General features: G+C 57.1%; 2 protein-coding genes and 1 non-coding gene across 18 annotated transcripts; 2 read left to right on the top strand and 1 right to left on the bottom strand.

Moving 5' to 3' along the window:
- Window positions 1-36: 36 nt before the first annotated feature.
- Window positions 37-10,644, top strand: SHC1 (SHC adaptor protein 1). Of its 10 annotated transcripts, none has more exons than XM_069575542.1 (14): window positions 73-236; window positions 1,065-1,213; window positions 3,762-3,929; window positions 4,474-4,544; window positions 5,061-5,124; window positions 5,283-5,402; window positions 5,680-5,733; window positions 5,921-5,972; window positions 6,148-6,274; window positions 7,229-7,427; window positions 7,514-7,583; window positions 7,660-7,791; window positions 7,956-8,194; window positions 9,011-10,644. In XM_069575542.1, the coding sequence occupies exons 3-14, from the start codon at window positions 3,765-3,767 to the stop codon at window positions 9,137-9,139; spliced, it is 1,422 nt and encodes a 473-aa protein (XP_069431643.1). In that variant the 5' UTR covers window positions 73-236; window positions 1,065-1,213; window positions 3,762-3,764; the 3' UTR covers window positions 9,140-10,644. The 10 variants fall into 10 exon arrangements, with proteins under 10 accessions (XP_069431637.1, XP_069431618.1, XP_069431643.1 ...); XM_069575516.1 differs by having other exon boundaries at window positions 75-236; window positions 1,065-1,209; XM_069575515.1 differs by having other exon boundaries at window positions 75-236; window positions 1,065-1,209; window positions 7,657-7,791.
- On the top strand, window positions 10,601-27,618 carry PBXIP1 (PBX homeobox interacting protein 1). Of its 7 annotated transcripts, none has more exons than XM_069575444.1 (13): window positions 10,601-11,440; window positions 11,904-11,953; window positions 12,578-12,682; window positions 18,574-18,660; window positions 20,974-21,100; window positions 21,332-21,396; window positions 21,478-21,643; window positions 23,106-23,336; window positions 23,463-23,486; window positions 23,809-23,891; window positions 24,142-24,270; window positions 24,871-26,090; window positions 26,558-27,618. In XM_069575444.1, the coding sequence occupies exons 1-13, from the start codon at window positions 11,338-11,340 to the stop codon at window positions 26,637-26,639; spliced, it is 2,472 nt and encodes an 823-aa protein (XP_069431545.1). In that variant the 5' UTR covers window positions 10,601-11,337; the 3' UTR covers window positions 26,640-27,618. The 7 variants fall into 7 exon arrangements, with proteins under 7 accessions (XP_069431545.1, XP_069431538.1, XP_069431554.1 ...); XM_069575437.1 differs by having other exon boundaries at window positions 21,475-21,643; XM_069575453.1 differs by lacking the exons at window positions 10,601-11,440; window positions 11,904-11,953; window positions 12,578-12,682 and adding an exon at window positions 16,185-16,292 and having other exon boundaries at window positions 21,475-21,643.
- Window positions 20,368-20,499, bottom strand: LOC138431649 (small nucleolar RNA SNORA51). Its single transcript, XR_011253800.1, has one exon. It is a non-coding gene; the product is annotated as a small nucleolar RNA SNORA51 (small nucleolar RNA).

The raw sequence follows: 27,618 nt of genomic DNA, 5'->3' as shown, positions 1-27,618 counted from the left end.
ACTGCTACTGTGCTCGTCCGCGCACTGCCATTGGCTGATTCGGGAAAGAGGGACGGGTGAAGGAGGGACAATGAGGTACAGGGTCAGGGGTTAGTGAGGCCGGAAGTGAGTGCAATAAAGTTTCTCCAGGGAGGCCGGGCCCGGGGAGAAAGTTGGAGCGGCAACCTGAGGAGACAGTGGCGTGATCCGGAACCAAATCGGCCCGCGGTGCGGTGCGGAGACTCCATGAAGTCCTGGTGAGTTGGGACATTTTTCTTCTTAGGTGACCCACTCCTCTACCCCGGAACCCCTCTCCCGGGACCCTACTTCCGGTCTTCATTTACAAGTCCCGCCCTCTGCGACCCCCTCCCCGGAAGTCCCACCTCCCAACTTCAGGGGGCTCTCCGAACCCCGATTTATATTCCATTTACTGTCCCCAATCCTACCCTGTCGTCCAGCTTTCCTGGAAGTCCCACCCCCAGACATGCTTCCAAACCCCTGCATTAGTCCTTCCGATTCCCCGAAACTCCGCCTTCTCGAGACTATTCTCCGTTAACCCCTGTCTATCAAAAGCCTAACTCCCAAAAGGGCAGAACCCTGCTACTCAAAGAACTATTCGAATTCGTGAGGCCACGCCTCCCTAAGGGTTCCGCCCCTTTAGAAGCCTCGCCCCTTCCTTAATCCACGTCGGATCGTCCAGAAGCCTCGCCTCCTGGGAGTCTCTGGTGCACGCGTCTTGAGGGGCCACGCCCCTTCAGGAGCGTTATCCCGGTTGGACCCTTGTCATCGCCTCAGGAGCTTTGTCTTCAATCCCAGAAACTTTACCTGCTTGCGCTTCCTCGTTCCTTTTCTCTTTGGGGCCCTTGGCTCAGTTTTCCTGAGCTCTTAGGCTCCACTGGATAGGGTCAAAAGTTCACATCTCTGACTCTGTGGAGTAAGAGATTAGAGGCAGCCCTTTCCCTCTCCCTTAGCCCCTTCCAAGGGTGGACCTACTTGAAGGGGGCTGGACTTGGGGTTTGGCACGAGAGTGGGAGGGAGACTTGCTCACAGATTCCCTGCCCCACTCCCTGAGTTTCCCTTCCCAGGACCGACTCCACCCCAGAAACAGCTGTTTGTCTCATACCTGTACGACGGGAGCTGGGTAGGGCCGTGGATTTGTCGATGTGTGACATGTGGGTGTGACAGAAGAGAAAGTTTTCTACCACCTGAAGACGGTGGCTTGGAATGGGTGTAGGTAACAGTGTCCTTTTTGATGTTTGATTTTTTTTTTTAAGGGACTCTTCAGGCCCCACCACTTCTCTGGCTCTTCCCCTCCCCCAGACAGAGTTCTAGTCTGGGCATTTCTCCTGGTCCTGCTTGCCCAGCCTTCCCTGCTGGAAACATTCCTGAGGCTTTCGCCATTTCCTGCTACTTTCCGCCTCTCTTGCCTCCTCCTCCCTGCTGGGCTGAGAAGCCACATGCAGCTTCTTCCCCACACCCAGTCGTTCAGATTCCCAGTAGCAATCCCCTTTCTTCCTTCAGATTGCCAATAGCAATCTCCTTTCTTCCTCCGTAAATTTAAAGAGCCCTACTTCCTCTTTCTTTTCTAAACATGCCCACACCTGTAGGTCATCCCTTGTCTCTGGATTCTGCAGGCACCCACAGAATGCTCACCTCTAAAGATAGGATATCCTGGTGTGTGCTTGTGTGTGTGTTGGGGGGGTGGGGGGCGGTGAGGCTTTGGCAGAATACTTTCCTCTTTCTCTGTTTCTGAGTGCTGAGGCCTTAGGAAACAGTGATAGGTTTTCTTCTCAGGAGTGGTGCATGGGGTGGTAAAGCTCTCCTGGGTTCAGGACTACGGGGGCGGTGGTAAGCACAGTATCTAACATGTTTTCATTGTCAGGATTGTTAATCACTGTAATCACAATAATTTGCATTTTTTTAATATTCTGAAGTAAATTTAAAGATAGGTAATTCCGAGGTGAGCCTGCTGAGGGTATATGTATCTTTTACTACTACTTCTATTTGGTTGCTTTCCAACTTCCCCTGTGGCCTCCTGGAGCAGAGCTGTGGCAGGATGCTGTGGGTGGGAGGAATGAGTTTGGGACTGTTCCCTGTGTCCAGCCTCAGTCCTCTTCTGGCACCCCTTTCTCATGAGCACAGATTTGACTTCTGCGCCTCTGTCCCTTCCTGGCCACTTCTCTTGGACAGCCGTTGCACTGCCCCATCTCCTGTGGTCAGACTCTTTCCTTGATATGAGGGGTATCATGCTCCTTGGTGGATACCTGCCCTCTCTTTGGTCACTACTAAAAAGGAGGGGTATGTGTTCACCTGGAGGTCTAGGGATCTGATCTTAGTGTCAATGCCCTGGCCACCCCTCACCCCTTCTGCCCTTGACAGCTTACTTTCCTGTGGAAGAGGGGGGCAGAAGAGTATTTGGCTTGGGCCTCTGCTCCTTGGCATGGTAGGCGCCATGCATGGAGAACAAGCCTCCACCAAACTGTCCTCTGCTCCAGCTCCTGCCCGGTGGCTCCCTGATGTGCCACCCAGCTTGGACTTTATTCCTCTTACTTTAACAGCTTTGCCTTTCCTCTTGGCCCCTCCCTGCATCCACTGGGACCATGTCCTTCTTTTTCCCATTTCTTTAGCTCCCTCCACAGCTGTGATAGCCAAGGAGGCTAATGGCCCAGGCTCCCTAGGGCCACCACCCCTCTGTGGGGCAGTCGTGGGGGGGCGCTGGGGCTGGAGGCTGAGGGAATTTGAGTGTTCAACCAGGACAGGAAGGGAATTGCTGAGCTCAGGGATCCCCTCCCTTTCCCACCCCCAGCTGCCTCTGTTTCCTCCCTCAACCTCCTCCTCGCCCGCCCCCCCCCGCCCCCCACCCCCCACCCCCCACCCCCACCCCCCGGCCCCACCGGTCCCTCAGCTTCCTGCTCCCTTTGGCCTGCCCTTGTCCTGTCTGGATTGATCCAGACCTCCTCTTATCGCCCTCCTTTCCTTCTCACTCCTCCATCCTCCCCCACCCCCCACTTTACTCCTCCCCCAGTTACTTGTTTGTATGGTAGGGTGGGGGAACCAGGCAGGGGGACATGGATCCCTCTGCCCTGCGAGAGTTCTGGGTTGGGGCAGTGTTGGGGGCTCAGCCCCTCAGAGCCTGTGAGTCAGCACTGTCCTTGGGATTGGTCTCTCCCCTTAGCTCCCCGCCCCTGGGGAGGAGCTAGGCAGCTCTAGGTCCAGCCTGTTCTGTTCTCAGCCTGAGAAGAGGCTCCAGGCTGGGCGGGGATGGGGCCTGAAACTGTCTGGGTCTGAGCCGGGGAAGCCAGAGCTACTTGTCCCTCTCCCTCTCCAGGACCCTTGAGATCCCTGGGCCATAGAGGTCCGATCAGGCTAAGGGCCTGGGATGCCCCCTGCCTGGCCCCCTTGCCCTGGCTGGCAGGGGGGCCAGGCTGGGCAGCAGCCTCCCTTTCACCCCAGCCATGGATCTCCTGCCCCCCAAGCCCAAGTACAACCCACTTCGGAATGAGTCTCTGTCGTCGCTGGAGGAGGGGGCCTCAGGGTCCACCCCACCGGAGGAGCTGCCGTCCCCATCAGCCTCGTCCCTGGGGCCCGTGCTGCCACCTGTGCCTGGGGACGATAGCCCCACCACCCTGTGCTCCTTCTTCCCCCGGATGAGCAGCCTGAAGCTGGCCAGCCCAGCTGGGGGGCGCCCAGGCCCGAAAGGGGAGCCAGGAAGGGCAAACGAGGACGGGGAGGGGGTCGCAGGGGCAGTCATGCTGGACTCAGGCCCCCTGCCCCTCCTCCAGGACATGAACAAGCTGAGTGGAGGCGGCGGGCGCAGGACTCGGGTGGAAGGGGGCCAGCTGGGGGGCGAGGAGTGGACTCGCCACGGGAGCTTTGTCAATAAGCCCACACGGGGCTGGCTGCATCCCAACGACAAAGTCATGGGACCCGGGGTTTCCTACTTGGTTCGGGTGAGTGAACATCCTCTCCCTCCCACTCCCTCCCGGACCCCTCCAGTTCCTCTGCTTACTAATCTCTTTCTCCCCCCCTGCTCTTCCCCAGCAACTCCCTTGATTTCGGTGTCCTGTTTCTTAAACCTTTCTTGCCCCTTCTCCAATTCTCTCACCTCTTCCCTTCCAGCTCTGTCTGGGGCCCCTTCCTTCTGGTAACTCCCCTACCCCCACCCCGCCATGCTTAGCACAAAGCCCAGCACAAGCCCTTAGTAAGTGTTGGAATGAGTGACTCTTGACTATCCCCTCCAGTCTCCTCCCTGCTTTCTGGAGATGTCACTCCATCCCACCCGATGCCCGTCACGCCTTCCCATAGGCATGCGGTCCGCCTAGCTTGCCCTTCTCTCTTTGCCCCTCTTGTCCTGCATGTTGTGGGGTATATCCGTGGGCAGTGGCAGAACTTCTTCATCCTGACTTCCCTGAGGGACCAAGGAAGGAGAAGTCCCAGGGCCGTTTGTGAAGAGGGGGGAGGTGGCTTACCGGTGTCCCCTGTCCCTCCCCTCAGTACATGGGCTGTGTGGAGGTCCTGCAGTCTATGCGCGCCCTTGACTTCAACACCCGGACTCAGGTCACCAGGTCAGTGGGGCTTGGGGGAGGGGCAGTCCCAGGATTCATGAGAGGTGGGGAGAATGGGCCACTTGGTGGTGCTAGTGATGGTTTATCTTTAGGTGGTAAAGGGGGTTGAGAGAAAGTTAGGGAAGTGAGTCTAAGTCTTAATGTAAAGGGGCAACTCTGCCCTGGCTCCTTATTATCCAGCCCAGGGAGTTGTGGGGGAGGTGGGAAGAGGCAGCTAGCAGCTAGAGCTGGAGTGGAAAATGGGGGTAGCTGGAAGGTTGCTGCTGCCTTTGGGAAGGGGATGGGACATTTGGTAGCTAGAAGGGGGTGGGGCCAGACCCATTGAGGCCCTAACCCAATCAGCCAGGAAGCGGCCTCTCAGTGTCATCAAATATTAAAGGCCCTTAATTCAATCCACCACGACAAAGAGCCTGGAGTGCCCCTGGAGTCTGGCCTGGCCTTCCCCTCCCCCAGCCCTGTGGCGGCCCCAGCCGAGTGGGAGGCAGGCTCTGGGTCTGAGTATTCCTCTTTCCCCAGGGAGGCCATCAGTCTGGTGTGTGAGGCTGTGCCGGGTGCTAAGGGGGCAACAAGGAGGAGAAAGGTACCCGGGGTCTGTGGGGCTAGGGATGCTGGGAGATGTGGAGGAGCAGGGGGAAGGCTAGTGTGGGGCAGGTGGGGAGAAGTCCAGAAGGCAGGAGTGTGGGGGTTTCCTGGTGTGGGGGACCCCCCAGCTTCTGAGACCCGTGGGCCCTTCCCTAGCCCTGTAGCCGTCCACTCAGCTCCATTCTGGGGAGGAGTAACCTGAAATTTGCTGGAATGCCAATCACTCTGACCGTCTCCACCAGCAGCCTCAACCTCATGGCCGCAGACTGCAAACAGGTTGGTGGGGTGAGGCGGCGGGGGTGGGGTGGGCAGAAACATCGATGGGAGGGCTAAATGGGAACTTGGTTATGAGGGTAAGACACTGGGAGAGAAGGCTTGGGAGCAGTGGAACAGTAGGGAAGGAGCAGATTAAGAGAACATGGCGTTAAGAAGCCAAAAGGATGAGACTGGGACGCCAGGGTCTTGAGCCAGTGGTGGGCGGTGCCCAGTAGACTCTGAGGCTGCCTGATGCCCATCATTCCCTTCCTTCTCCATCCTCTGCCCTAACCCTCAGATCATTGCCAACCACCACATGCAGTCCATCTCGTTTGCATCCGGCGGGGACCCGGTGAGTTGGGGAATGGAGCTTAGGTGGTGGGAGGAGAGTAGGGGGCTAGGGATTGGGAGGACACTGGCAAGAGAAGTGAGCCCGCTAGGATTGAGGCAGTGTCTGAGAAAGGGGCCTGAAGGGGTCAGGAGTAGGGTGGGGCTGTACAGTTTAGCTAACTGGCCTCTTCTGCCTCTGTCCACCCCAGGACACAGCCGAGTATGTTGCCTATGTTGCCAAAGACCCAGTGAATCAGAGAGGTGAGGTGTGGATGGGGAGCACTGGGTGGGGCTGGCTGTCCAAGGGGCAGGTGAGCAGGACCCGGGGGCTCCTCCTGCCGAGGGCCCCTCCTGCCGAGGGCCCCGTCTGTGCCTCCTCCCAGCCCCACAGTCCCCCCGCCGCCCAGCTCCCTAACAGCCTCTGCTGCACCCCCAGCCTGCCACATCCTGGAGTGTCCCGAAGGGCTTGCTCAGGACGTCATCAGCACCATTGGCCAGGCCTTCGAGCTGCGCTTCAAACAGTACCTCAGGAACCCACCCAGGCTCGTCACCCCCCACGACAGGTGCGCGGGTGAGGCAGGTGGGGGCGGGGGGCAGCCCACTCCCGGGGGCCCCAGACCAGAACTGGAAAAGGAGGCCTGCTCTTCCACAGTCCAGCTCAGAAAAGGGCAGGGAAGGAAATAACCTGCGTGCCCCTGCTTCCTGCTATTCTTAAGTTTCCTGTGGCCGGCAGGAAGGTGATCCATGGCCCTGCCCGCTGCAGGGCCAGCTTTTCCCGTCGGGCGCCCGTGGCGGGGCTGCAGTGCAGGACGTCCAGCTTGTCCCTGGCTAGACGGGCTTCTCTTTTCCCAGCCGTCTCGTTTCTGGTCTGTCTTTTTGTGCTTCTGTCCATACGTAGTTTAGTTCTTCACGTTCTTGCCTCTAGAAGCCATCAAGAATTTGGGCAAGGGAGGATGGCTCTTTCCTGAGATGGTCACGTTTCCCACCTCAGACCAGTAGGATCGAGTATTTAGAGGAGGGGTTGGGATATTCTAGGGCACCCCCTCCCTGGTTACTTGGTGTCTCCCCTCCCTCTTGGGAGACCGCGTAACGATCAAGGGCATGACGTTAAGGCAAACTCTGAATTGACACTCGGCTCCACCAGTAGCGGTGGTGGTTCAGTCGCTAAGTCATGTCCAGCTCTTTGCGACCCCATGGACTGCAACACGCCAGGCCTCCCTGTCCTCCACTATCTCCCAAGGTTTGCTCAAACTCGTATCCATTGAGTCGGTGATGCCGTCTGACCATTTCTTAGTTGTGTGACCAAAATCTTTTTATCCCTGATCATCATTTTCCTCAACTAAAAAACTGGAGAAGGAAACAGTATGTGCTTTATCGGTTGCCCAGAGAGTGAAATGATTATACGTGAAACACCCATCCTCAGGCCTACCCCTCAGGGAATGCCCCATACGTGACCACTGTTCCGTTCTCCCTCCGTCCTCCCATCCACACTCCTTTCTCCCTCCTGTCTCTCTCAGGATGGCTGGCTTTGATGGCTCAGCTTGGGATGAGGAGGAGGAAGAGCCCCCTGACCATCAGTACTATAATGACTTCCCGGGGAAGGAACCACCTCTCGGGGGTGTGGTGGACATGAGGCTTCGGGAAGGAGCCCTCCCAGGGGCTGCTCGACCCACTCCACCCAGTGCCCAGACCCCCAGCCACCTGGGAGCCACGCTGGTATGTTGCTTGGATGGAGGCGGGTGGGGCTTGGATGGGAGCAGCTGGTTAGGGCCTCTGGTTTCACTCTGTCTTGGTCCCTGCAGCCTGTGGGGCAGCCTGCTGGGGGAGACCCAGAAGCCCGCAGACAGATACCGCCCCCGCCACCCTGCTCAGGTATGAAGGGGACTGAGGGGCAGAGGGGAGTGAGAAGCAGGGCGGGGCCCCTCTAAAGCCTCCGTTTTCTCAGCAGGCAGAGAGCTCTTTGATGACCCCTCGTACGTCAATGTCCAGAACCTAGACAAGGCCCGGCAAGCAGGGGCCGGGGCCGGGCCCCCCAATCCTGCCATCAATGGTAGTGCACCCCGAGACCTCTTTGATATGAGTAAGTGTGCCTCTCGCCTTTCTGTGTCTCCATCTTCTCACTTGATTCCTCCTCTTTTCCTGCCTCTCTGCTTTTTGCTTCCTGGCCTCCCCTCCCTAAAGGTCTAGGTCCTGAGCATAGGGTTGTGTCAGCTGCCTCTCCTAGCCCTCTCTCTGTATCCCCAGAGCCCTTTGAAGATGCCTTGCGAATGCCTCCACCTCCCCAGTCAACAGCCATGGCTGAGCAGCTCCGAGGGGAGCCCTGGTTCCACGGGAAGCTGAGCCGGCGAGAGGCTGAGGCACTGCTACAAGTCAACGGGGACTTCCTGGTGCGGGAAAGCACGACCACGCCGGGCCAGTACGTGCTCACCGGCCTGCAGAGTGGGCAGCCCAAGCACCTGCTCCTGGTGGACCCTGAGGGAGTGGTGAGTGTGGCAGGGGTGTAGGTGGGCACGGCAGAAAGGAAGGTGCAGTCCCCTACCTGTGGCTCTGCTCCTGCCTCACTGCTTCCTAGACTTTGTCTGCTGGGCACCTCTGTCTGGGCCTCCCCTGTTCCCAGGTGTCTGGCATCTCCTTCGTCTAGTGGTTTAAAGTTCCTTCCCTTCTCACATCCCTCACCTGAGCTGTATTCCCTTCAGTCCTTGCCAGTCCCCAAACGTTGTGCCCTTGAGAGCTAGAAAGTGGTCATCTCACTAGTCCCTCTTTTGACAAATAAGGAAACCATCCGCCAGAATTGTAGTGCTCTATGTCAGATGTCTAGAGGCGAAATATCCTGAAACTTTTCACAAGAGGAGCCAGGGGCCTCCCCAGCTCCTGCAGACTCAGGAGTCAGACCAGAGCCCTGTCTCCTGTCTGCGCCGCCCGCTGCCCCTCATGACTTCACTCTTGTTTCTGCAGCAGTCTCAGCCTCCTTTGCATGTCTTTTTGTGTCCTGTGTATCCTCTTCTTGGACATACCGCCCTCCTCCAGGTCAAGGAAGGAGTAGCTAGCCTTCAGTTTCACGACTTCTGGGCTCATGTCTGTTCTGCCTTTTCCCAGTTCACTGACTTGCTCATTCCCACATCTGTCTCCAGCTTCTCTTCCCAGAGAAGCCTCAGTGATCAGAACTGAGAGCCCTCCCTCTCCTGCCATCTTTTTCTCCTGCCTCAACCCTCTTGACTATCCCAGCTTCCTCGGCCTTGGAGACTGAGATTTTATCTGACTCTTCACCTGAATCTCCTTTCTCCCTTCCCACTCCCCAGGTTCGGACAAAGGATCACCGCTTTGAGAGTGTCAGTCACCTCATCAGCTACCACATGGACAATCACTTGCCCATCATCTCTGCGGGCAGCGAACTGTGTCTCCAGCAGCCTGTGGAGCGGAAACTGTGACCTGTTCCAGTGCTGTCTCTCAGAAGACGGCCTGCGGTCCCTTCCACCCTATTCCCTGACTCTTTGGACCTCACTTGGGAGTGTTCGTGGGCTTGGCCTTGTGTAGGACTGGGGATACTGTGGACACTGGGTTCAGCATGCAGCTGAGTGAGAGGGTTTGAGTCAGGAACCAGGGGTAGAGTCCTGCTTCTCCCCAAACCTCACCAAAGTATTAATGTACAGAGTGGCCCCCTTCCCTGGGCCTTTCCTGTGCCAACTTGATACCCTTTTCCCCAAGGTGGGTGCTGGAGGCCTGGGCAGGATGCTTCCTGGTAATGGAAGATGTTCTGTGGTGATAGGCCCAGTGGAGTAATCACCCTTTCAGGGAAGGGGAACTGAATCATACCTTTAGTCTACCCCTGGGCTCAGGGTACCCCAGACTCCTCAACAACCCTCCCTCCCAGCATTCAAATTTTGTGCCTTTGACCATCTCCTAGGTCTGAAGATATTTTATGCAAAGAGTTCTTGGGCCCCTGAAGTCAAGGATGGGGGTGCTGACAGCTTCTTGGCTTCTGGGACCCCGTCCTCTCCTCGCTCAGCACCTCCTCCAGTTTAGGTTGGGCCAGCAGAGGCAGGAGTAGCAGCTGTCCCCTCTCCCTGGGATGTGCAGCCCTTAGAGACTGCCGCGGCACCCTGCTCTCAGCCAGTGGGGAGATGGACCCCTCCCTTGCTCAGTGCCTCCTGGCTGGGGCCCCTCACCCAGGGCTCTGTATATACATTTCGTAAGCCACCCCCCCCCCCCACCATGTTGCATGCATGTTATACTCTACAGCCAAAGTACAGCCCTTCTTCCTGGCCTCTGCCCTGCCTCCCCCTGCAGGGGTGGTGAGGGGGGTGACGGAGCTGCCATCCCAGCTGGATTTGGTCGAGGTGGGAACAGGGGCATTGAGACTTTAAAGCAGTAGACAATCCCCAGATACCATTGGTAGGTTTGGAACTGCGTTTTTTATTTTATATGCATATATTTTAGGGCTGTAGATTTACTTTCCTAATTTGTTTTCCATAGCTTATTCCTGAGCACAAAATGATGATAATCGATGACATTTATACATCACCTCTTTGACTTTTTCAAAGCCCTTTAACGACTATTGGCATTTTCCTCACCCTGGCCTGTGGGGCAGTTGGAACCGGTAGCATTATCTTTTCTACGAGAGAGACCCAGAGAAGTGGAGTGTAAGCTAGGACTACAGAAACTTGGCCCTCCCACTGCGAGGCGGGGAGGCAGAAGTTTGGCTGTTAGTTTCACACGAGGCGGGGTCACGGTTATTTAATCCCTTCTCCAGGCCTCGCCCTGCAGCAGCAACAGAGGAGCCGGTCCTGCTCTGTCTTTAGGCTTTGTAGCTAAGGGAGAGTGGACTATCTAAATCCTCGCCTCCCTTTTGTTCTTTTCTTTTTGTTTGGATGTTTTCACGGGTCTCACTTATACCAAAGGGAAAGAATCTTCATTAAAGTCCATATTTCTTCTACCTCGGCCTCTAGGTCTCTGTCTCAGCTTATTGTTGGCTCTGGGCGCCCCCCACGGCAGGAGGAGAGGCTGGAGGCCGGACTCGGCCTCACCTGGACTCGCTTGGGTCGCACTCGAGTGAGAACTTAAGGAAGGATTCTCGTAGGAGGGTGCGGCGGGGTAGGGCGTGCGGGGCCACCATGCCAGGGGATGTTCGTGTCTGCAGCGGGGACCGAGGCGGGGTGGGATCGCGGACAGCCGGACCCCAGGCGGCTCGGGCCAGCGTGCACCCCTGCAGCGGCCCCTCGGCGCGGGATGGTACGGCCCAGCCGCAGGGCCGACGGCTGCCGTCTTCCCTAGCGAGCCGGCACGCCGCGCTCCCGGGCTGGAGAGGGCCTCCCCCAGGCTTGCGCCTTGGTACGGCCCTGCCCGCCCAGCGCTAGGGGGAGGGTCTGGCCCCGGCCTTGCTCCCCCTCCTCGCCGAGCACAGTGGTGGCTGCCACGCCGAATTCCGCTTCCTGTGGCTGCGGTCGCTGGCGGGCGGTGAGGCAGGGCGAGCGTGCAGTTGGCGCCGCGGCTCGGCACCCCCGCCTCGCCGCCCCTCGGGCTTGCTGCCGCGCGGGGGCCTGCGCCGCCCCTGCCTTCTCTTCCGGGCCATGGTGCAACCCGAGGGCGCGTCCGTCCCCCGCCGCTGCTGACCCGGGTCCCCCACTCCATGGCCGCCTCGGCGCCGCCCCCACCGGACAAGCTGGAGGGAGGTGGCGGCTCCGCACCGCCCCCTGCGCCGCCCAGCACCGGGAGAAAGCAGGGCAAGGCCGGTGAGAACGCTGAGGGGGCTGGGGCTGGCGAGGCTCAGAACTCTCGGACCTTGGAGGGAGGGCTGGTGGGCCGGGGAGGTGGCGGCTCTCAGGCTGAGGGCCCTGAAGAGAGGGGAGGCTCAGTGGAAAGGATAGGTGGGTGAAGCCCTCCAGGGGTTGGGGACGAGGGGTCACTGACTGCCGATCCTAGAGTTTGGGGCACCTGGAATGAAGGAGCCACTTGGGAGTCTGAGGCTATCAAGGGATGGGGACGTCTCTCATTTAAAGGGAGAGGCAGCTGAGAGTGTGGCATCCCATTTATTCTTCATAGTGTATCTTTGTTAGTATCTAACAAAGTAGATACTAAGTAAATAAACAAGAATGTATTGAAATTAGAAGAATCTCCTAGATCGTGCTTGGGAGAGAGGATGTTGGGGGAACCTCAGGGAAACTTGTTTGTGTCTGCCTTTTACTGCCTTTCCAGGTTTGCAAATGAAGAGTCCAGAAAAGAAGCGAAGGAAGTCAAATACTCAGGTGAATGGTGGTTGGTTGTGGGGGTAATTTCTGGTAGCCCGTTTGGGATCTCTGTTCTCCCACCTCAATGTCTTCATCTTGCATCAGCTACAGGGAGAAGAGAAAGTTGTCTCTCTTACTCTTTTTCTGGTCCTTTCCTTCAGTTTTATATTTTGGGAGTAGGGTAGGGATGAGACAATTTGACCAGAGATTTTATCAGTGGGGATTAGAATCGTCCACTCCCCTGTGTGTCCTGTTCCGGTTCCCCCATGATGATAACAACTATCACTTGCTGAACCTTTTCTAAGTATCAGGGATTGTGCTAAAATGCTTCAACGGCTTTGGGAGGTAGGCACTGTCACAGTTTTACAGATGAGAAACCTGAAGCTTAAACATGTTCAATGCCTGCTCCAGGGCTTTGAGGTTACTCAGTGTCAAAACTGGGATTCCAGTGTAGTTCTGTCTGTTTTCAAAACAGTTACGCACTGTGGTGGCTGTGCTCTCCACTGTGTTTCTTTGTTGCACTCTAAGGTCCGCCTGAACTGGCCTGTACCAGCCTCTAAAACTGTGTACTGTTTCCGGTGCTCTCTTGGTTTAGCTCTGGGTCTCTCTCCATGATCCTCTTTCCCTCATCTTTTTCCCCAGGGCCCTGCGTACTCTCACCTGACGGAGTTTGCACCACCCCCAACTCCCATGGTGGATCACCTGGTTGCATCCAACCCTTTTGAGGATGACTTCGGAGCCCCTAAGGTGGGGGGCACAGCCCCTCCATTCCTTGGCAGTCCCGTCCCCTTTGGGGGCTTCCGTGTCCAGGGGGGCATGGCAGGCCAGGTACCCCCAGGCTATGGCACTGGGGGTGGAGGAGGTCCTCAGCCTCTTCGTCGACAGCCACCCCCTTTCCCTCCCAGCCCCATGGGCCCTGCTTTCAACATGCCCCCCCAGGGCCCTGGCTATCCACCCCCAGGTAACATGAATTTTCCCAGCCAACCCTTCAACCAGCCTCTGGGTCAGAACTTTAGCCCACCTGGTGGGCAGATGATGCCAGGCCCAGTGGGGGGATTTGGCCCCATGATCTCACCCACCATGGGACAACCTCCCAGAGGGGAGCTGGGCCCCCCTTCTCTCCCCCAACGCTTTGCCCAGCCAGGGGCACCTTTTGGCCCTTCTCCTCTCCAGAGACCTGGTCAGGGGCTCCCCAGCCTGCCTCCCAACACAAGTCCCTTCCCTGGTCCGGACCCTGGCTTTCCTGGCCCTGGTGGTGAGGATGGGGGGAAGCCCTTAAATCCCCCTGTGCCCACTGCTTTTCCCCAGGAGCCCCACTCGGGCTCCCCGGCTGCTGCTGTTAATGGGAATCAGCCCAGTTTTCCTCCAAACAGCAGTGGGCGGGGTGGGGGCACTCCAGATGCTAATAGCCTGGCACCCCCTGGAAAGGCAGGTGGGGGCTCAGGACCCCAGCCTCCCCCAGGCCTGGTGTATCCATGTGGTGCCTGTCGGAGCGAGGTGAATGACGACCAAGATGCCATTCTGTGTGAGGCCTCCTGCCAGAAGTGGTTCCACCGTGAGTGCACGGGCATGACTGAGAGCGCCTATGGGCTGCTGACCACCGAGGCCTCTGCTGTCTGGGCCTGCGATCTCTGCCTCAAGACCAAGGAGATTCAGTCTGTCTACATCCGCGAGGGCATGGGGCAGCTGGTGGCCGCTAACGATGGGTGATGCTGGCGAGGGGCCCAGGGGAGTGCACATGTTCCTCCTTGCTCTTCCAGGGTGATTGCCTTCTTGTCTGGCTCTTGGTCCTGGTTTCCATAGGCTTCGCATCCCCATGGGGCAGAAAGCCAGTGGCTCCTGGGGGCAGAAAAAGGAACTGAGGTGGCCAGGCAGAAGAGCCTGTATCTCTCACTCTTGTGGAAACTTACGCATTGAGATCTACAGAGATTCAGGAAACCAAAGCCCTGCCAAGCAGAGCCATTTTTGGTGGCTATCTCTGGAAACCCAGGGGTATGGCTGCAAGAGGAAAGAGGCTGGAGGAAGATCCGAAGGGCAGGGGTGTCCACTCTACAGATGATGGATGCCCCCAACACCTGTGCCTAACATGCCTCTCTAGCTCCACAGCTCCAGCCTTAGTGTTTGGAGTCCAGGATTAAAGGTTTCTGGCCAGAGGAGTTGGGGTCTCTTCCCATCTCTGCGGTAGCCCTTTCATGGGCGCTGGGAGATAGCTTTAGGGAATAAATGGAGATTTTCCCCTTTTCCTACCTTCCCCTTGTCTCCTTCACCTGTCCAACTCGTCCCCCTTCAGAAACCAAATAGCTTGAAGAAGCAGGAGAGTACGTGGCTATGGCAGTTCTTGGTGATCTGGGCCTTGGAGACAGTAGGTAAGATGCTGTCAGGACATATTTCCCTCATACCAAAGTCATTGGTCCTTTCTCAGCCTCTCTCGTGCTTTTTCCCTGATGATCATGTTTTTGCCAAAAAGTGGGATGTGTGGTCTGACAGACCAGAATATTTGACATTCAGACTGTCCCGGAAGCCCAGATTCTGTGGTTGTACACCTCTCTTCTCGCTCCGCTCCCCCAAGCGCTGGTCTTCAGCTTCGGCGCCTTGAGTTCCCTACCTTGATGGAAGGAAAGCTTGAAAAGGCACAGAGCCCTTATACCTCATTTTCCCTCCTGATAAAAGGATCCGTGCCACAGCCTGCGGGTTGGGGAGTCTGCAGGACCCTCGTTGCTGTGGTACTAGAGTGCAGTTCAGAGCCTGGATGCTTTTGCTCCCCTCTTTCCCTGCTGTTCTATCTTCTCTGGCCTGGTAATCGAGCTGTTCTCATCCTTCTCAGACAAAATCTGTGCCAGGGCTTTATTTTTTATGTTTTAAGCACTGCCTGCGAGAGATGGGCCTGGGGCCCCAAGAGGAGCCCCTCACAGCTGCATGCTGTTCCCTACAGCTCCTACACACATTCCTCAAGTGGGGTAGGGAAGGCAGGCTAGGGGTCTGGCCCTGAGAGGAGCTGGTGGTCCCCTGCCCCCACTTCTCCTGGGACCTTTATACATGTGAAGAGGAGACAGGTATACTGCAGAACTCTTGCAGTATACCTGGGTGGCGCATGCAGCCTTCGAGGCTGTGCGAAGGAAGGGAGGGGCCTCTGGGCTTCTCTTTTCCAGTGTTCCCTGCCATCTAGGCGCAGAGATGGCAACCCCTTCACTGCTCAACTTTGTGTTGTGTTTGTGGTTCTGTTTGCCCCTCTTTTTATCTGTTGATGTTTTTGTGGTCTCCGCCCCGCTCCCCCACCCCTGCATTTTGTAAGATGGCTCCTGGCCAGGGATGGGGGCAGTGTCTGGTCAATCCCTCTCTCCCTCACATGCCACTGCTTTTTGGAAGAAAGTGGGGGTGGCAGAGATGTGGTGGGGGAAGTTTTGTACGGTTGGATTAATAAAATGACTTGGAAGATCCACACCCGGACTCCTTGGTGTTGGTGTGCACAAGGTGGGAATGAGTCAGTCACTCCTGGTGAGGATGGTTGGGGGGTGTGGACAGGGACCCCCCCAGGGTCCCTGGAAGTGGGGATAGCAGGAAGAGTCAGCCCCCTGAGCTGACCTAATACAAGCTGTGGAGCCTGGGGAGGCCTCTTTGCCCCAGCTCTCCCTGCGTCCCTGCTGTGAGAAACAAATTTCCTTTCTGAGCACATTCCTGAGCCAGGCCTAGAGCCAAGCAGGATCTTTGGCTCCAAGGCTTCAGGGAGACAATTGCCATTAGTGCTTCTTGGTGTAGTGCCCCACTCCCACTCCTGAGTTAGGAGGTCAGTGTAGCTCCAGGGGTGGGGGAAGGGGCTGCCCTGGATCTAGCAAATTGCATTTTAGGATGATTTCAGTACCCCCTGCCCCGCCTCCTTTAAAAAAGAATAGTGGCATCCTTAAACAATCGGCGCCAGGGTGAGCATAGGGACAACCCACACTTTGCCACTCTCCTCCCCCATCCTGCAGCTGTCTCTTGTCTATCCTGGGACCAACCTGGCTCCTTGTCCTGGACATGCCACCCGCTTGCCTTTCAGTTCTGAGTCTTCCCTTCAGAGGTTGTTTAGCCACTGGGAAAGGAGGGGAGGTGACCCCCAGTTGAGTTTGCTGGAACCCCAGTGTCCCACCGGGAGGTAAGTCCAGGTTTAGGGGCTCTGCAGGCGCCCTCCCCGCCCCGCCCCCGCCGCACCCCCGCGGCTCTCAAGTCTAGCTATTATTGGCCAAAAGTTTCCGCCCCCCTCAGGGAAGTTGACTCTCCATTGGGCAGTTCTCAGACACGTGACCTTCCTTTCTTGTGCCTGTAAAGCCGAAGAGGCCTCAACAAGTTCAGCTGAAGACTGAAGCAAGAGCTGGGTCAGGTAATGCCCTAGCGGGGCAGGGGCAACAGAGATCCCCAGGAGAGGAAGGATAGAGGTGAGGAAGGCTAGAACGTTGAAGGGTTGAGTTCCACCCAGGATCTATAGAGCTGTTTGTCACTTCTGGGCCGGGAGGGAGGGGGATCATGGGCGGCCTGTTTCCAAAACAGGAACTTGCTCTGGGTCTCCCAGACAAGTTTTTGTAGCCCTGGGTGCTTTATTTTAGAGGTTTGGGGGAACAGCTCTTAGAGGGGTTGAAATTAGCTGGACAAAACTTCCCAGCTGTGAACAGAGTGGCAGAGCTCCCCCTTTAGCTGTCTTTTGGAAATAGCACAAGTCCCTGACAATCCTTACAGGATGTTTTTGTTGAATCTTGCCTGAAAAAAGGAGAGGGAGTAGTGAGGAGGGGGTGGAGGTGGGTGTTCTTCCAAGAGGTTGATGAGAAGAAAGAGATCTGAAAGCAGCAGGGAAGGGTGGGAATTAGACAGCAAAAAGAACTTCCTAATAAGGCAGTGAGATGCTGGCCTGGGGGGAACAGGGAGAACTTATGGGATCTTCAGTGAATCCAGCCAAGAGAGAGGTACCAGCCAGGGTTTGGAACCCTGAGTGCAGAGGTTCCGGACTGTATTCTGTTTGGGTCTCAGAAGTGTTTGTCTTGTTGACCCAAATACCGTTTCTGGTTTCCATGGAGACAGTGGGTCTGACATCACCCTGGTTGCCATAGTGCCTGCTTCTGGAGGACCTGAGCAGGCTGTACACAGCCAGGGGTAAACAGGGACTTCAGCCCAAGCTGCTGCCACTTCCTTCCTGCCGCCACCTGTTAAAGAGTCACACGCAGCAACTGGGGATGGGGAGATGATGACAGAGTGGGGGTGGGGGTGGGGCCTGAGACCAGAAGGCCGCACGGTGATGGTTCTCTGGATTCCTGTAGAAGCCAGCCAGGGGTGTCCTGCTGGACTGTGGTGTGGGGAAGTAGCTGCAGCCATTCTCTCTCCTTGTGGGATGGGTGCCTGTCTCTGGGAGGCACTGTGTAGGGCTCCCACGGTGTGTCCTACTGAAGGGGGAAGTGTAGTGGTTTCCCATAGTAGAGCTGCCATGCTTCTACTCCAGCCTTACTTCCTCTCCCCAGGACTTCCTTTCAGGATCCTTTTCCGCTTATCATCCTTCTAGCCCCTCAGCAAGCCGTCATGTATCCTCTAAAGGATCAGAGTCCAAGACCAGGGGCTCAGCTAATCTGTCCCTCAGCTTTATGCCAGGGCCCAGTTGCCAGCCTGGGGCCATAGTGTTGGTCCCGGAGGGAGGGGTAGGTCCTTCTCTTCTTGTCCTGCTTTGTGTCAGGCTTTTGAAGCTGGAGTGATTTCCCACCCTTACCCCACCATGTCAGAGCAGAGTAGCAAGGAATAGGGCCACAACCCTGGTTATTGTCCATGCTTTGCAAATGGTACAGTGCTTTCTGTATACATGATAGTTGCCACAAATCCCTTTTTAGTCACCTTCAAGTTTCCTCAGATGGAATGCTGGAGTTACTAAGAAGGGAAACAACCTAGAATGGAGAGTAACAAGGAAACTTACTAAAGGTACATTCAGATGGATGTAAGCTGTGCCATTGCTCTCGGCCCTGGCTGCACGTGAGAATCATTTGGGAGATTTTTCGGAGCCTGGTCCTTGGACTCAGTTATATCAGAATCTTAGGTGATTGATTCCATTGTGTAGCCAGTGAACAGGACCCCAAACTAGACCATACAAAGGACTTAACTGGTGGGTGATGGGTTGGTGGGAGACTTGTGGCTGACGAAGGCCATCGGCTTTTCTCTTCCAGGCCCTGGGGGAGGAGGTGGGATTGTGAGGGAGCTTGGGGAGGGGAAGGGAGGGCCAGATTGTTCCTCACTCTTCTCACTTGCTGTTCATCGCTGGCAAGTCAAGTCAGCCAGTTTTTGGGCCTTTGTTTTCCCTGACTATAACATGAGAGAGTTGGCCTGGATTTTTCCCAGAGCTTTTCCAGCCCTGTGCTTCTCTGACCTTTCAAGGTCAGTTCCATTTCCCAGTTTCCCAAGGGCTCTTTTGGTCCCTGGGAAAGGCAAACTTCACTGCAGCTGTTGGTAGGTTCTGATTTGCAAGGCAAATACTGCCCAGAAGAATTCGGATTTGGGGGTCAGAAGGACTGGAACCAGGCTGGTTCTGGAAGTGACTGCCCAGCCCTCACACTTGGAACCCACCCGAGGCTGCTGTCTGCATCCCACCTCCCCAAGGGAGCTGGAGTCCCTAAGAGAGCCTTTCTCTGCAGGTGGCAGCCTCAGCAGCTGCGGGGACCTCAGCAGTGATGGCCTCCTGCCCAGACTCGGACAATAGCTGGGTGCTTGCCGGCTCAGAGGTAGGAAGAGCAGGCCTGGGAACCATATGGAATGGGAGTTCTGGCCTGGCTGGGCTGCTTTTGGGGTCTGTCCCCCTTCCTTGCTCCTGGTGATCACATGTGTCACCTCCTGCTGGTTGTGAGAGGAACTCCAGGGGCAGGGAGAATACGATCAGGCCCCAGGAGTCAGGAGTTGGGACTTGGACCGTGGCTTGAAAGAGGGGAATTGTCGGGGTAAGCTATGAGAAGCAGGGGAGAAATTCTGGTGGGGAGACCAGCATTAGCAAAGGTCCTGAGGCAGCAATAGATGAGCTGTGCTGGGGGAGACTGAGGAGGTCTGTTGGAGGAGGTGGAGATGTGGGCCAGACGGTGTTGAAGTGAGGTTGGATCAGAGCCTGTGAGCCTCCGGAGGAGGCCTATAGGATCTGGCTCAGGCATTCGGGCCTCTCCTTGATGGAAAATAGCGGGCAGGCTCTGAGCTGGAGGGGGTCAGGACCATCACTGCTGTGGGCAGAGGGTGCAGCCACTATGTGGGCTGTGTGGGAACAGGGGGAGAGCGTTTTGAAGGTCCTGCAGTCCAGGTTGTAGTTGGCAGGACGAGAACCCAGTGGACTCCTGTGCCCCAAAGCCGCTGAGAAGGGGGCTGGCAGGATGGGGAATGGAGTGGCTGGAGAGTTTGTCAAGGACTTGGTATGTTCATCTCCCAGGGAGGGAGGTAGCTGGGAAGTTTGAGTTAGAGACATCAGGTTTGAGTGGCCTTGAAGAAATTGATGGGGAGTGAGGGAGCTGCCCTCAGTGTGATGCTGGAGCAGGACCCACGGGCTGGGACTGGCTGGCAGAGCAGACGACTCCGCGCTCCCAGCCAGAGCCCTCGCTGCCTTTGCAGACAGCAGGGGGACCTCGGACCAGCTGTTTCGCCTCGCTGTCCTCCCTTTAACGAGGAGTCGTGTTTCCTTAAATGTAGGAGGGACTGGGAGAAAAAGGTGACTTGAAATTGTAAAGAGGGACTTCCCTGGCGGTCCAGTGGTTAAGACTTTGCCTTCCAACTCAGGGGGTGCAGGTTAGATCCCTGTTCCAGAAGCTGAGATTCCCACATGCCTTGGGGCCAAAAAACCAAAACATAAAACAGAAGCCATATTGTAACAGATTCAATAAAGACTTTTAAAATGGTACACATTTTAAAAAATCTTTCTTTAAAAAAGAGTCTTGTAAAGAAACATATTAAGGTCAAGAATTATTCTTGGAAGTTTAGCGGGAGCCATGGATGGGATGAGCAGGCGGTGGGCCTGCTGAGGGGCTGTTTGCAGAAAAAGGAGAGGCTGAGGCTGTAGATGGCTGGGCTGAGAGCACCCTGGGAGACAGGCTGGCTGTGGCTGGGGTGAGGTGGGCTTCCGTCAGCTCCTGGGAGATGGGTGTGCAGGGAGCGGGAAAGGCCGGAAAAGTTTGGCAGATGGAGCAGGTGGCTCGTTGTGAGGAGAACTTGGGGGGAACCTGTAGGGGGATGGGACTGTGACCCTTAGGCTCCAGGGGACTTTGTTCTCTTGCCAGTTCCTGAGTTGGTCGCTTGTGGGGAGGGAGGCCCAGGCTGTAGCTGGCTTCTCTGGGGAGGTGGTGGTGGGTGTCAGGTTTGTATCGTGGTCCAGTGCCTTGGACCAGTGGTCCTTTTTTTTTTTTAAATTAGTTTAATGTCTGATTGAATAACTTAATTCTTTTTTTTTTTTTTCCACTCCGTGTCCTCCCCATTCACCATACAGACCAGGGAAAGTGCCTGCCTAGGCTGTTTGTGGGGTGGGTTTCCTCTGACTCCTCTTTCTATGCTGTCAGTGTGAGAACACAGCCTGTAGTAAGCGCTACGAGGCTCAAGTTAATTCCTGTAAATACAGGATTCCTTTAAAAATAACATTTACTTGTGTTTTTTTTTTTTGGCTGTGCTGGGTCTTAGTTGTGGCATGCAGGATCTAGTTTCCTGACCAGGGATCAAACCCCGGCCCCTGGCATTGGGAATGCTGAGTCTTAGCCACTGGACCCCCAAGAGAGTCCCCAGTGGTGCGTCTTCATTTCACAGAAACTTGTCCTCCAAAAGTTCCTCAGAGCAGCAAGTGAAGTTAGGGAATGGCCGCACACTGTGTCGAGCGGAGAGGTCACAGTGCCAGCGCCCCCTGCCCCTTGCCCGCTTTGGAGCAGCCCCTGCTGAGTGTGTTGTGTGTGTGTACGGTGCGGGCTGGGAACCCTGAGCATGGGCTGGTCTCGGGCACCCAGGAGAGCACCCCGTGCTCAGTTTCGTCCTGCCGTCCTTCCTCTAAAGCAGCCCTTCTGCTGTACCCCTGCCCCCAGAGCCTGCCTGTGGAGACCTTGGGCCCTGAATCCGGGAGGGACCCAGAATCCGAGAGAGCTCCTCAGGCCCCTCGAAGCCCCTCCAAGGCAGCTGCTGAGGACTTGGCTGGGACCTTGGATGGAGGAGGTAACAGGGCCCTGTTGAGGGGGGCGGTGCAGCCACCTGTCCTCCATGTTCTGGGGTTTCCCAGTTTCCTCAGGGAGAGGAAGGCCAGTTGGTCTTATTCCCAGCATTGATCTCAGTTTAAAACCCTCCCTTATCCCATCCTGGCTTTCTCCTGTCCCTTCCTACCTGGTCGCGGCCTGTGGGAGCCACGGGGGCCGTGGTGTTTTTTCTGACTCTTTTTTCCTGCCACAGAGACAGTATCCCAGAGCGAGAGCTCCCAATCTGGGCCCATCCTGTCAGAGCAGGCTGAGGCCAAGGTGAGGACCTTCCCTGGGGGAAGGGTGGGAAGTGGGGAGGGCCAGGGAAGTGGGAGGTGCTCACGGCTGTGTCTGCAGCAGGGTGTCCTGGAAGGTGATGACCCTGGAGGGGAGCCCCCCGGCCCAGGAGACACAGAGGCCCAGGGAGACTTGGAGGAGACCCCTGAGGTGGTAGGCCTGGAACCGGACTCACAGGACCTGGAGGATCAGAGCCCCTCCCGCAGCCTGCCTTCATCCCCCAAAACAGGTGAGAGTCCTGCTTGTTTCGCCTGTCACTATCCTTCTAGAAGGTGTTGGAGTGGGAATAGATAGACATCACTGCCGAGCACAGCTCTGGTCTAGGCCCTAGGCCTTGGCAGCTTGGAGCCTTCCTTAAGCTGTATCAGTGAATCCTCACCACCGTCACCCCTGGGAACACTCAGGCTTAAGTCACACAGCTGATAAGTGGCAGGGCCTAGGTCTGGTCAACTCTTCTCTGCTGTGGGGCCTCCTCTTTACTTGCCTCTAGATTTGCCTCTCATTCCCTGAGTCCCTTCCACGAGTCAGCTCTGGGAAAGCAGCTTGGCTTCACGGCCTGTGTAGGAGGTGGACTAGACTGAGGCAAGGTGCAAGTCGGACTTGTGAGGGTGCAAAGGCAGTGTGATTAAGGTGTCCCCACGGGAAGGGAGGAGGGTGGGTTAGTCAGGGGACAGGTCGAGGGGGAAGGGGAGGCAGGGACAGCTGGGGAAAAGGTTCACAACGGAGGGGACATTGGAGTGGAACCTTGAGCAGAGTGGACTTTTGGTAGGTAGGGTAGGAGGAAGACAACGTTGCAGGCCAGGGCTGCAGCATCCACAAAGGGCTGGGTTCCCCGGTCCTGCACCGAGGAGGCTGCGTCCCAGGCTGGCGGCAGGAGGAGTGTGTGAATCCATCTCTGTTGAGGGGTGACAGGGTGGAGGGGGAGGCAGGGTCCGGGGCCATTCGGGGGCAGCTGCAGTCCGACGAAGCTGAGGAAGACCTGGACTAAGGCAGATACAAGGCATGTGCCGCTGAGATCTTTAGGGGCCATGTTGTTGATCTGTGCATGGGAGGCAAAGGGAGGGCTGAGGTTGGCTCGTGGAGCCCTGGCGTCTTGCCCTGCATCGGGGAGTGCCAGGAGAGAACCAGGAGAGAACCAGGTTGGAGGGCAGCGTGTGGAGTGTTTGGTCCCCAGGGACAGCCAGGTGGAAGAGACCAGGAGGTGGTCAGACATGCAGGCCTGGAGCTCTAGGGAGGCCAGTCGGGAGTTACAGATGAGGGACTCAGTCTGCTCTGGGGGGAGCCGGCAGGGTGGGTGAGACTGGGCGATTGTGCGTGCAGTGAGAAGAGCAGAAATGGTGCCAGGGAGACCTCAGCCTCTAGGACCAGGAGCAGCCAGGCACTGAGAGGAGACGCTGAGAGGGTGTGGCCAGGTTTCCGACAGAACCAGGGCAGGGGGCACAGGTGGGAGCAGGAGGACGCTTTTAGGATGAAAGTCGCTCTTGTATCTTGTCTGTAGTAGAAAGGACTGGTCTTCAGCCTCCAGACTGGGCAGGGGTAGTCACTGATGCCCAGGCACATGTGGGAGGGTCTCCATGCGCTCCCTCTGTGATCAGGACTGGGGGTCTCCTGTGTTTTCCTCTGGTTCTGGTCTGTCTGTCCATCCCGTCTCTCCAGTTGCCTTACTGCCCTGTCCCCCTCCCTCCCCCCAGCTTGGATCAGGGAGGAGGCCCACCACTCCAGCAGCGAGGATGACACCGATGTGGATGTAGCGGGTCTGCGGAGACGGCGGGGCCAGGAGCCCGGCACTCCTCAGCCCGCAGCCACCCTGGGTGTGGAGGACCAGGTCCAGGGCAAGGGTGCGGGCGGGGCGCTGGGCATCTCCCTCAACATGTGTCTCCTCGGGTCCCTGGTCCTGCTGGGCCTGGGGATCCTCCTCTTCGGTGAGTGGTCCTCCCCCCCCCCCCGCCGGCACCTTGAGCCTCTGCTGTGGCCCCTCTTGCAGCACTCCGACCCCATTCTGCCCCTGCCCCTGCGGGCCTGACCAGACTCCTCTGTCTCCATTTCAGGTGGTCTCTCAGAGTCTGAGAGTGGTGAGTGAGGATGGGGCCTGACCCGTTTGTGTCTGTCCCCTTCCAGCCCTGAGGGAGGCTGATGGGGGCAGTTCTCTGGGTCAGGAGTAGGGATCCTGGGGGCTATATATTTTTTGCTCAGTTATAGGCCTTATGTCAGCTCTTTGGGGTGACCCTTGACCTTTCACCTTGCTGGACCCCTCAGCCATAGGGCGAGGTCCAGGGCAGGACAGTGACTGTGTGTGTTGGCAGGGCGGGGAGGGGGCGGGGGGTGTTCAGGAGGGGGAGGAGGAGAGGGCTCTGTGTGCCTTGAGGCCAGCTTCAGGATTCCACCTTCCCACAGGGCCCCTGGAGGAAGTGGACCTGCAGGTCTTGCCAGATATGGAGTCTGATACTGAGATGCTGGAGGCTGTGGGGGATGGGCAGGCATGTGTGACTGTCTCCATCTGAGTGAGGGGCCTGGTGGGGGCTGTCGGGGTTGTGGGGCTCAGCTGGGGTGACTGGCTCCTTTGCCCGTGTGTGTGTGTGTGTGTGTGTGTGTGTCTGTCTGTCTGTCTGTCTGTCTGTGTGTGTGTCTGTGTGTGTGTGTCTGGGTCTGTGTCTGTGTGTCTGTGTGTGTGTTTGAGTGTGTGTCTGCAGGCAGATTCTTTACTGACTGAGCTACCTTTGCCCTTAGGATGGACTACAGCAGCTACAGACCTCAGAGCTCCTGGACAGTGTCCCCAGCCTGCAGAACATGGCCCTTCTGCTGGATAAGCTGGCCAAGGAGAACCAGGACATCCGACTACTGCAGGCCCAGCTGCAGGTGGGCACAATCAGGATGGGGTGGGCTAGACACCCTCCCTAGGCTGCATGTCTGTCTGTCCAGTTTCTTCCACCCAAAGAAGTTTCCTGTGTTCACGCACATATACTGACCCACTCCCTTTCCCACTAGAGTCCAGTCGTCTTCCATGTTTTGTTCCCGTCCTGCATGCTAAGGGTTAGGCCAGGATTGCGTATCTGCTTCACGTGGCATGCCACCTCTGCTTGATTGGCATGGTCTACCTGGAGCCTTGTGTGGAGAAGGATCTGAAGAACAGGCCAAGACTCAGTGGGAAAGAAGTGCTGTGATTAGTTAATAATATCTGTTCTGGGTATAGGAGGTTGAAATAGGGCAATGAGAGTCCTATCTTGGCTCTCTTTAGGTGAATTAAAGATGTTGTGGGCTTATAAACAGACAGAGCTAAGACCTGTGGTAGAATTTGGGGATCCCAGGGTCAGGTGAAGGGTGCGGATGGGGTGGGAGATGAGAACCAAATCCTCTGAGTCTCTCAGGCCATAAAGGCTGTAATGGAATGGAATTCGGGTAGCAGGCACTGGACCCATCCTTGACGACTCCCTGGACCCTCTATTACTCCCATTCCAGGCCCAGAAGGAAGAGCTTCAGAGCCTGATGCGTCAGCCCAAAGGGCTAGAAGAGGAGAATGCCCGGCTCCGAGGGGCCCTCCAGCAGGGCGAAGCCTCCCAGCGGGCCCTGGAGTCAGAGCTGCAGCAGCTGCGGGCCCAGCTTCAGGGACTGGAGGCTGACTGCGTCCAGGGTGCAGATGGGCAGTGTCTCCAGTGGGGCAGAGGCCCACAAGCTGGCAAGGTCACCAAGGAGCAAGGCCCTACAGGGCAGGAGCCAAGCCCTGGTTTCCTGGAGCAAAAGAAACAGCTAGAGGCTGAGGCCCAGGCATTAAGGCAAGAGTTGGAGCAGCAGCGGCGGCTGCTGGGGTCTGTGCAGCAGGACCTGGAACGGAGCTTGAGGGAGGCAGGCCGAGGGGATCCAGCCCGGGCTGGCCTGGCTGAGTTGGGTCACAGGCTGGCCCAGAAGCTGCAGGGCCTGGAAGACCAGCGCCCTGGGGTCCCTGCCAATGTCTCAGAGGCCTGGCATCAGAAGCCTCACTTCCAGAATTCCAGGGAGCGGAGTGGGAAGGAAAAGTGGTGGGATAGGCAAGGGGACTGGAAGGCCAAGGCCTGGAAACATAAGATGGAGGCATCTGGCCGGGAGAAGAGCTGGCGGGGTGAGGAGGACAGGGAGCTGGCGGGGAGGCGGAAGGAGGGCAAGCCAAGGGTGGAGGAGTGGGCCGGCAAGAAGGATGGCAAGCGGCAGCGCGCCAAGGAGCCCCCCAGGAAAAGTGGGCGCCCCCACCCCTCCGGAGAGAGGCAGAAACACCCTCGGTGGAAAGAAGGGGCTAAAGACGGGCATGACCCCCTGCCACTCTGGGCAGAGCTGTCTAGGCACAAGTACCAGGCACCGCAGGGCTGCTCAGGTGTGCACGAGTGTGCCCGGCAGGAGGGCCTGGCCTTCTTTGGCATAGAGCTAGCCCCCGTGCGGCAACAGGAGCTGGCCTCTCTGCTGAGGACGTACCTGGCACGACTGCCCTGGGCCAGGCCGCTGACCGAGGAGCTGCCCCTCTCTCCCACTTACTTCGGTGAGGATGGTATCTTCCGCCACGACCGCCTCCGCTTCCGCGACTTTGTAGACGCCTTGGAGGACCGGCTGGAGGAGGTGGCGGTGAGAGAAACAGGTGATGACGACGCGGTGGACGACTTTGAGGATTTCATCTTCAGCCACTTCTTTGGAGACAAAGCACTGAAGAAGAGGTGGGCGGCTGTGGGGGAGCTGGGTCAGTGGGACAGAGCAGGGGGCGGGAGGTGATGGTGGGCCAAGGTGTCGGTGTGTATGTGTGGAGCCAGGGCCCTGAGTTGGGGGTGTTCAGTTTGAGGTTTTGTCTCTTGAGGGTAGAGAGCTGAGCCTGTGCTCAGCCCAGAGTGATCCTGGGGAGTCCCCTTTGGGGCTAGAGTGTTTTTCCTCCCAAGTTGCCCTGTGCTGACCATACCTGTGTGGTCTGGGGGGTAAGAGAGATTGCTTCCTGTCTCCCCAGCTGGGGCCTTGTCCTGGGACACCAGGTCTGGCCACACTCCCCTCCTGCCAGTCTGATGGATGGTGGCTGCCCATGTCCCTTGCCTTAGGGGGAACAGGGTCCCCTCTCAGGGGCCCCCCTTCTCATCACATGACATTGTTCTCTAAAGGCCTCTTCCTGCCTCCACTCCCTGCCCCCCCCCAACAGGTCTGGGAAGAAGGACAAACATTTGCAGAACTCCAGAGTTGTGGGGCCCAGGGAGGAGCACAGCCCCCACCGCCGGGGCTGAGGCCCCGCGTTATCTGTTCCCTGGGAACCGTTAAGCTGCCGCCTCCCTCGGCTTGGTTGGTGTCATTGGGTGTCTTTCACAGAGCAGCATGGAGATCACCCAGCCCAAAAGGCCTTAGCTGGAGCTGCTGTGCTGTCTATGCAAATGAATGCAAATTCTTAGGGCCGTGACCCTTGCAGCAGATTGTGAAGGGGGGGGATGGGAGAGAAGCCTGTGGGGGTAAGAGGTATGGGGCGATTCAGATTCTAAAGCCAGAGTGCTTGTGTGTGTGGTGTGTGTGTGTTTCTGTGTTTGTAGGGTGGGATATGAGGTATGGGGCAATTCAGATTCTAAAGCCAGAGAACTTGTGTGCGTGTGTGTGTGTGTGTGTGTGTGTGTGTCTGCCTGTCTGTCTGTAGGGGGTCCCAGAGTGGGCCCCTTGGCTGCACACACTGACCCATGCACCCTGGGATTCGATTCACCCCGCTGGCTCCCGGCTGGCTGGAGGCCCAGCATGAAGGCTTTCCCTGGGGTTTTGTTAGATTTGGAACGAGCTATCCCTAGGGAATCGAAGTCCCCCTTTTAGCCCTGCTCCTCACATGGCCTCACCTCTGCTTGTGAACTGTAGACTCAGATTCCAGTAAAATTCTGTAGGAGCTGTGACATTGGGTGGGGGCTCTGTCGCTTAGGTCTGTTTCTAAGCTCAGGGGAAGCCCACACCCACCACCTCATACTGGTACTCACCTCCTCTCCCCGTCACCTCACCCTCCCCGCAAACCTCAGGCCCTCTGGGCTGGAACTCCCCATTTTGCTCACAGCTGTCTTGGCTGCATCCCTGGGAGATGTAGAAATATGCAAGTGGGTTTTGGGCTCAAATCCAGGTTGAGTGATTTTGAGCAAATTAATCCCTGGGAACCTTGGGTTTCAAATCCCCAAAAAGGGAAATTGAAGGGCTGGGGACTCTTCCAGCAGGATTGTAAATAAATCAATGTAAACAAAA

Source organism: Ovis canadensis, chromosome 1 (assembly GCF_042477335.2).
Source record: "Ovis canadensis isolate MfBH-ARS-UI-01 breed Bighorn chromosome 1, ARS-UI_OviCan_v2, whole genome shotgun sequence".
Lineage (NCBI taxonomy): Eukaryota > Metazoa > Chordata > Mammalia > Artiodactyla > Bovidae > Ovis > Ovis canadensis.
Note: the sequence above shows the minus strand (reverse complement) of the source record. Positions and strands in the feature narration are given on the sequence as shown.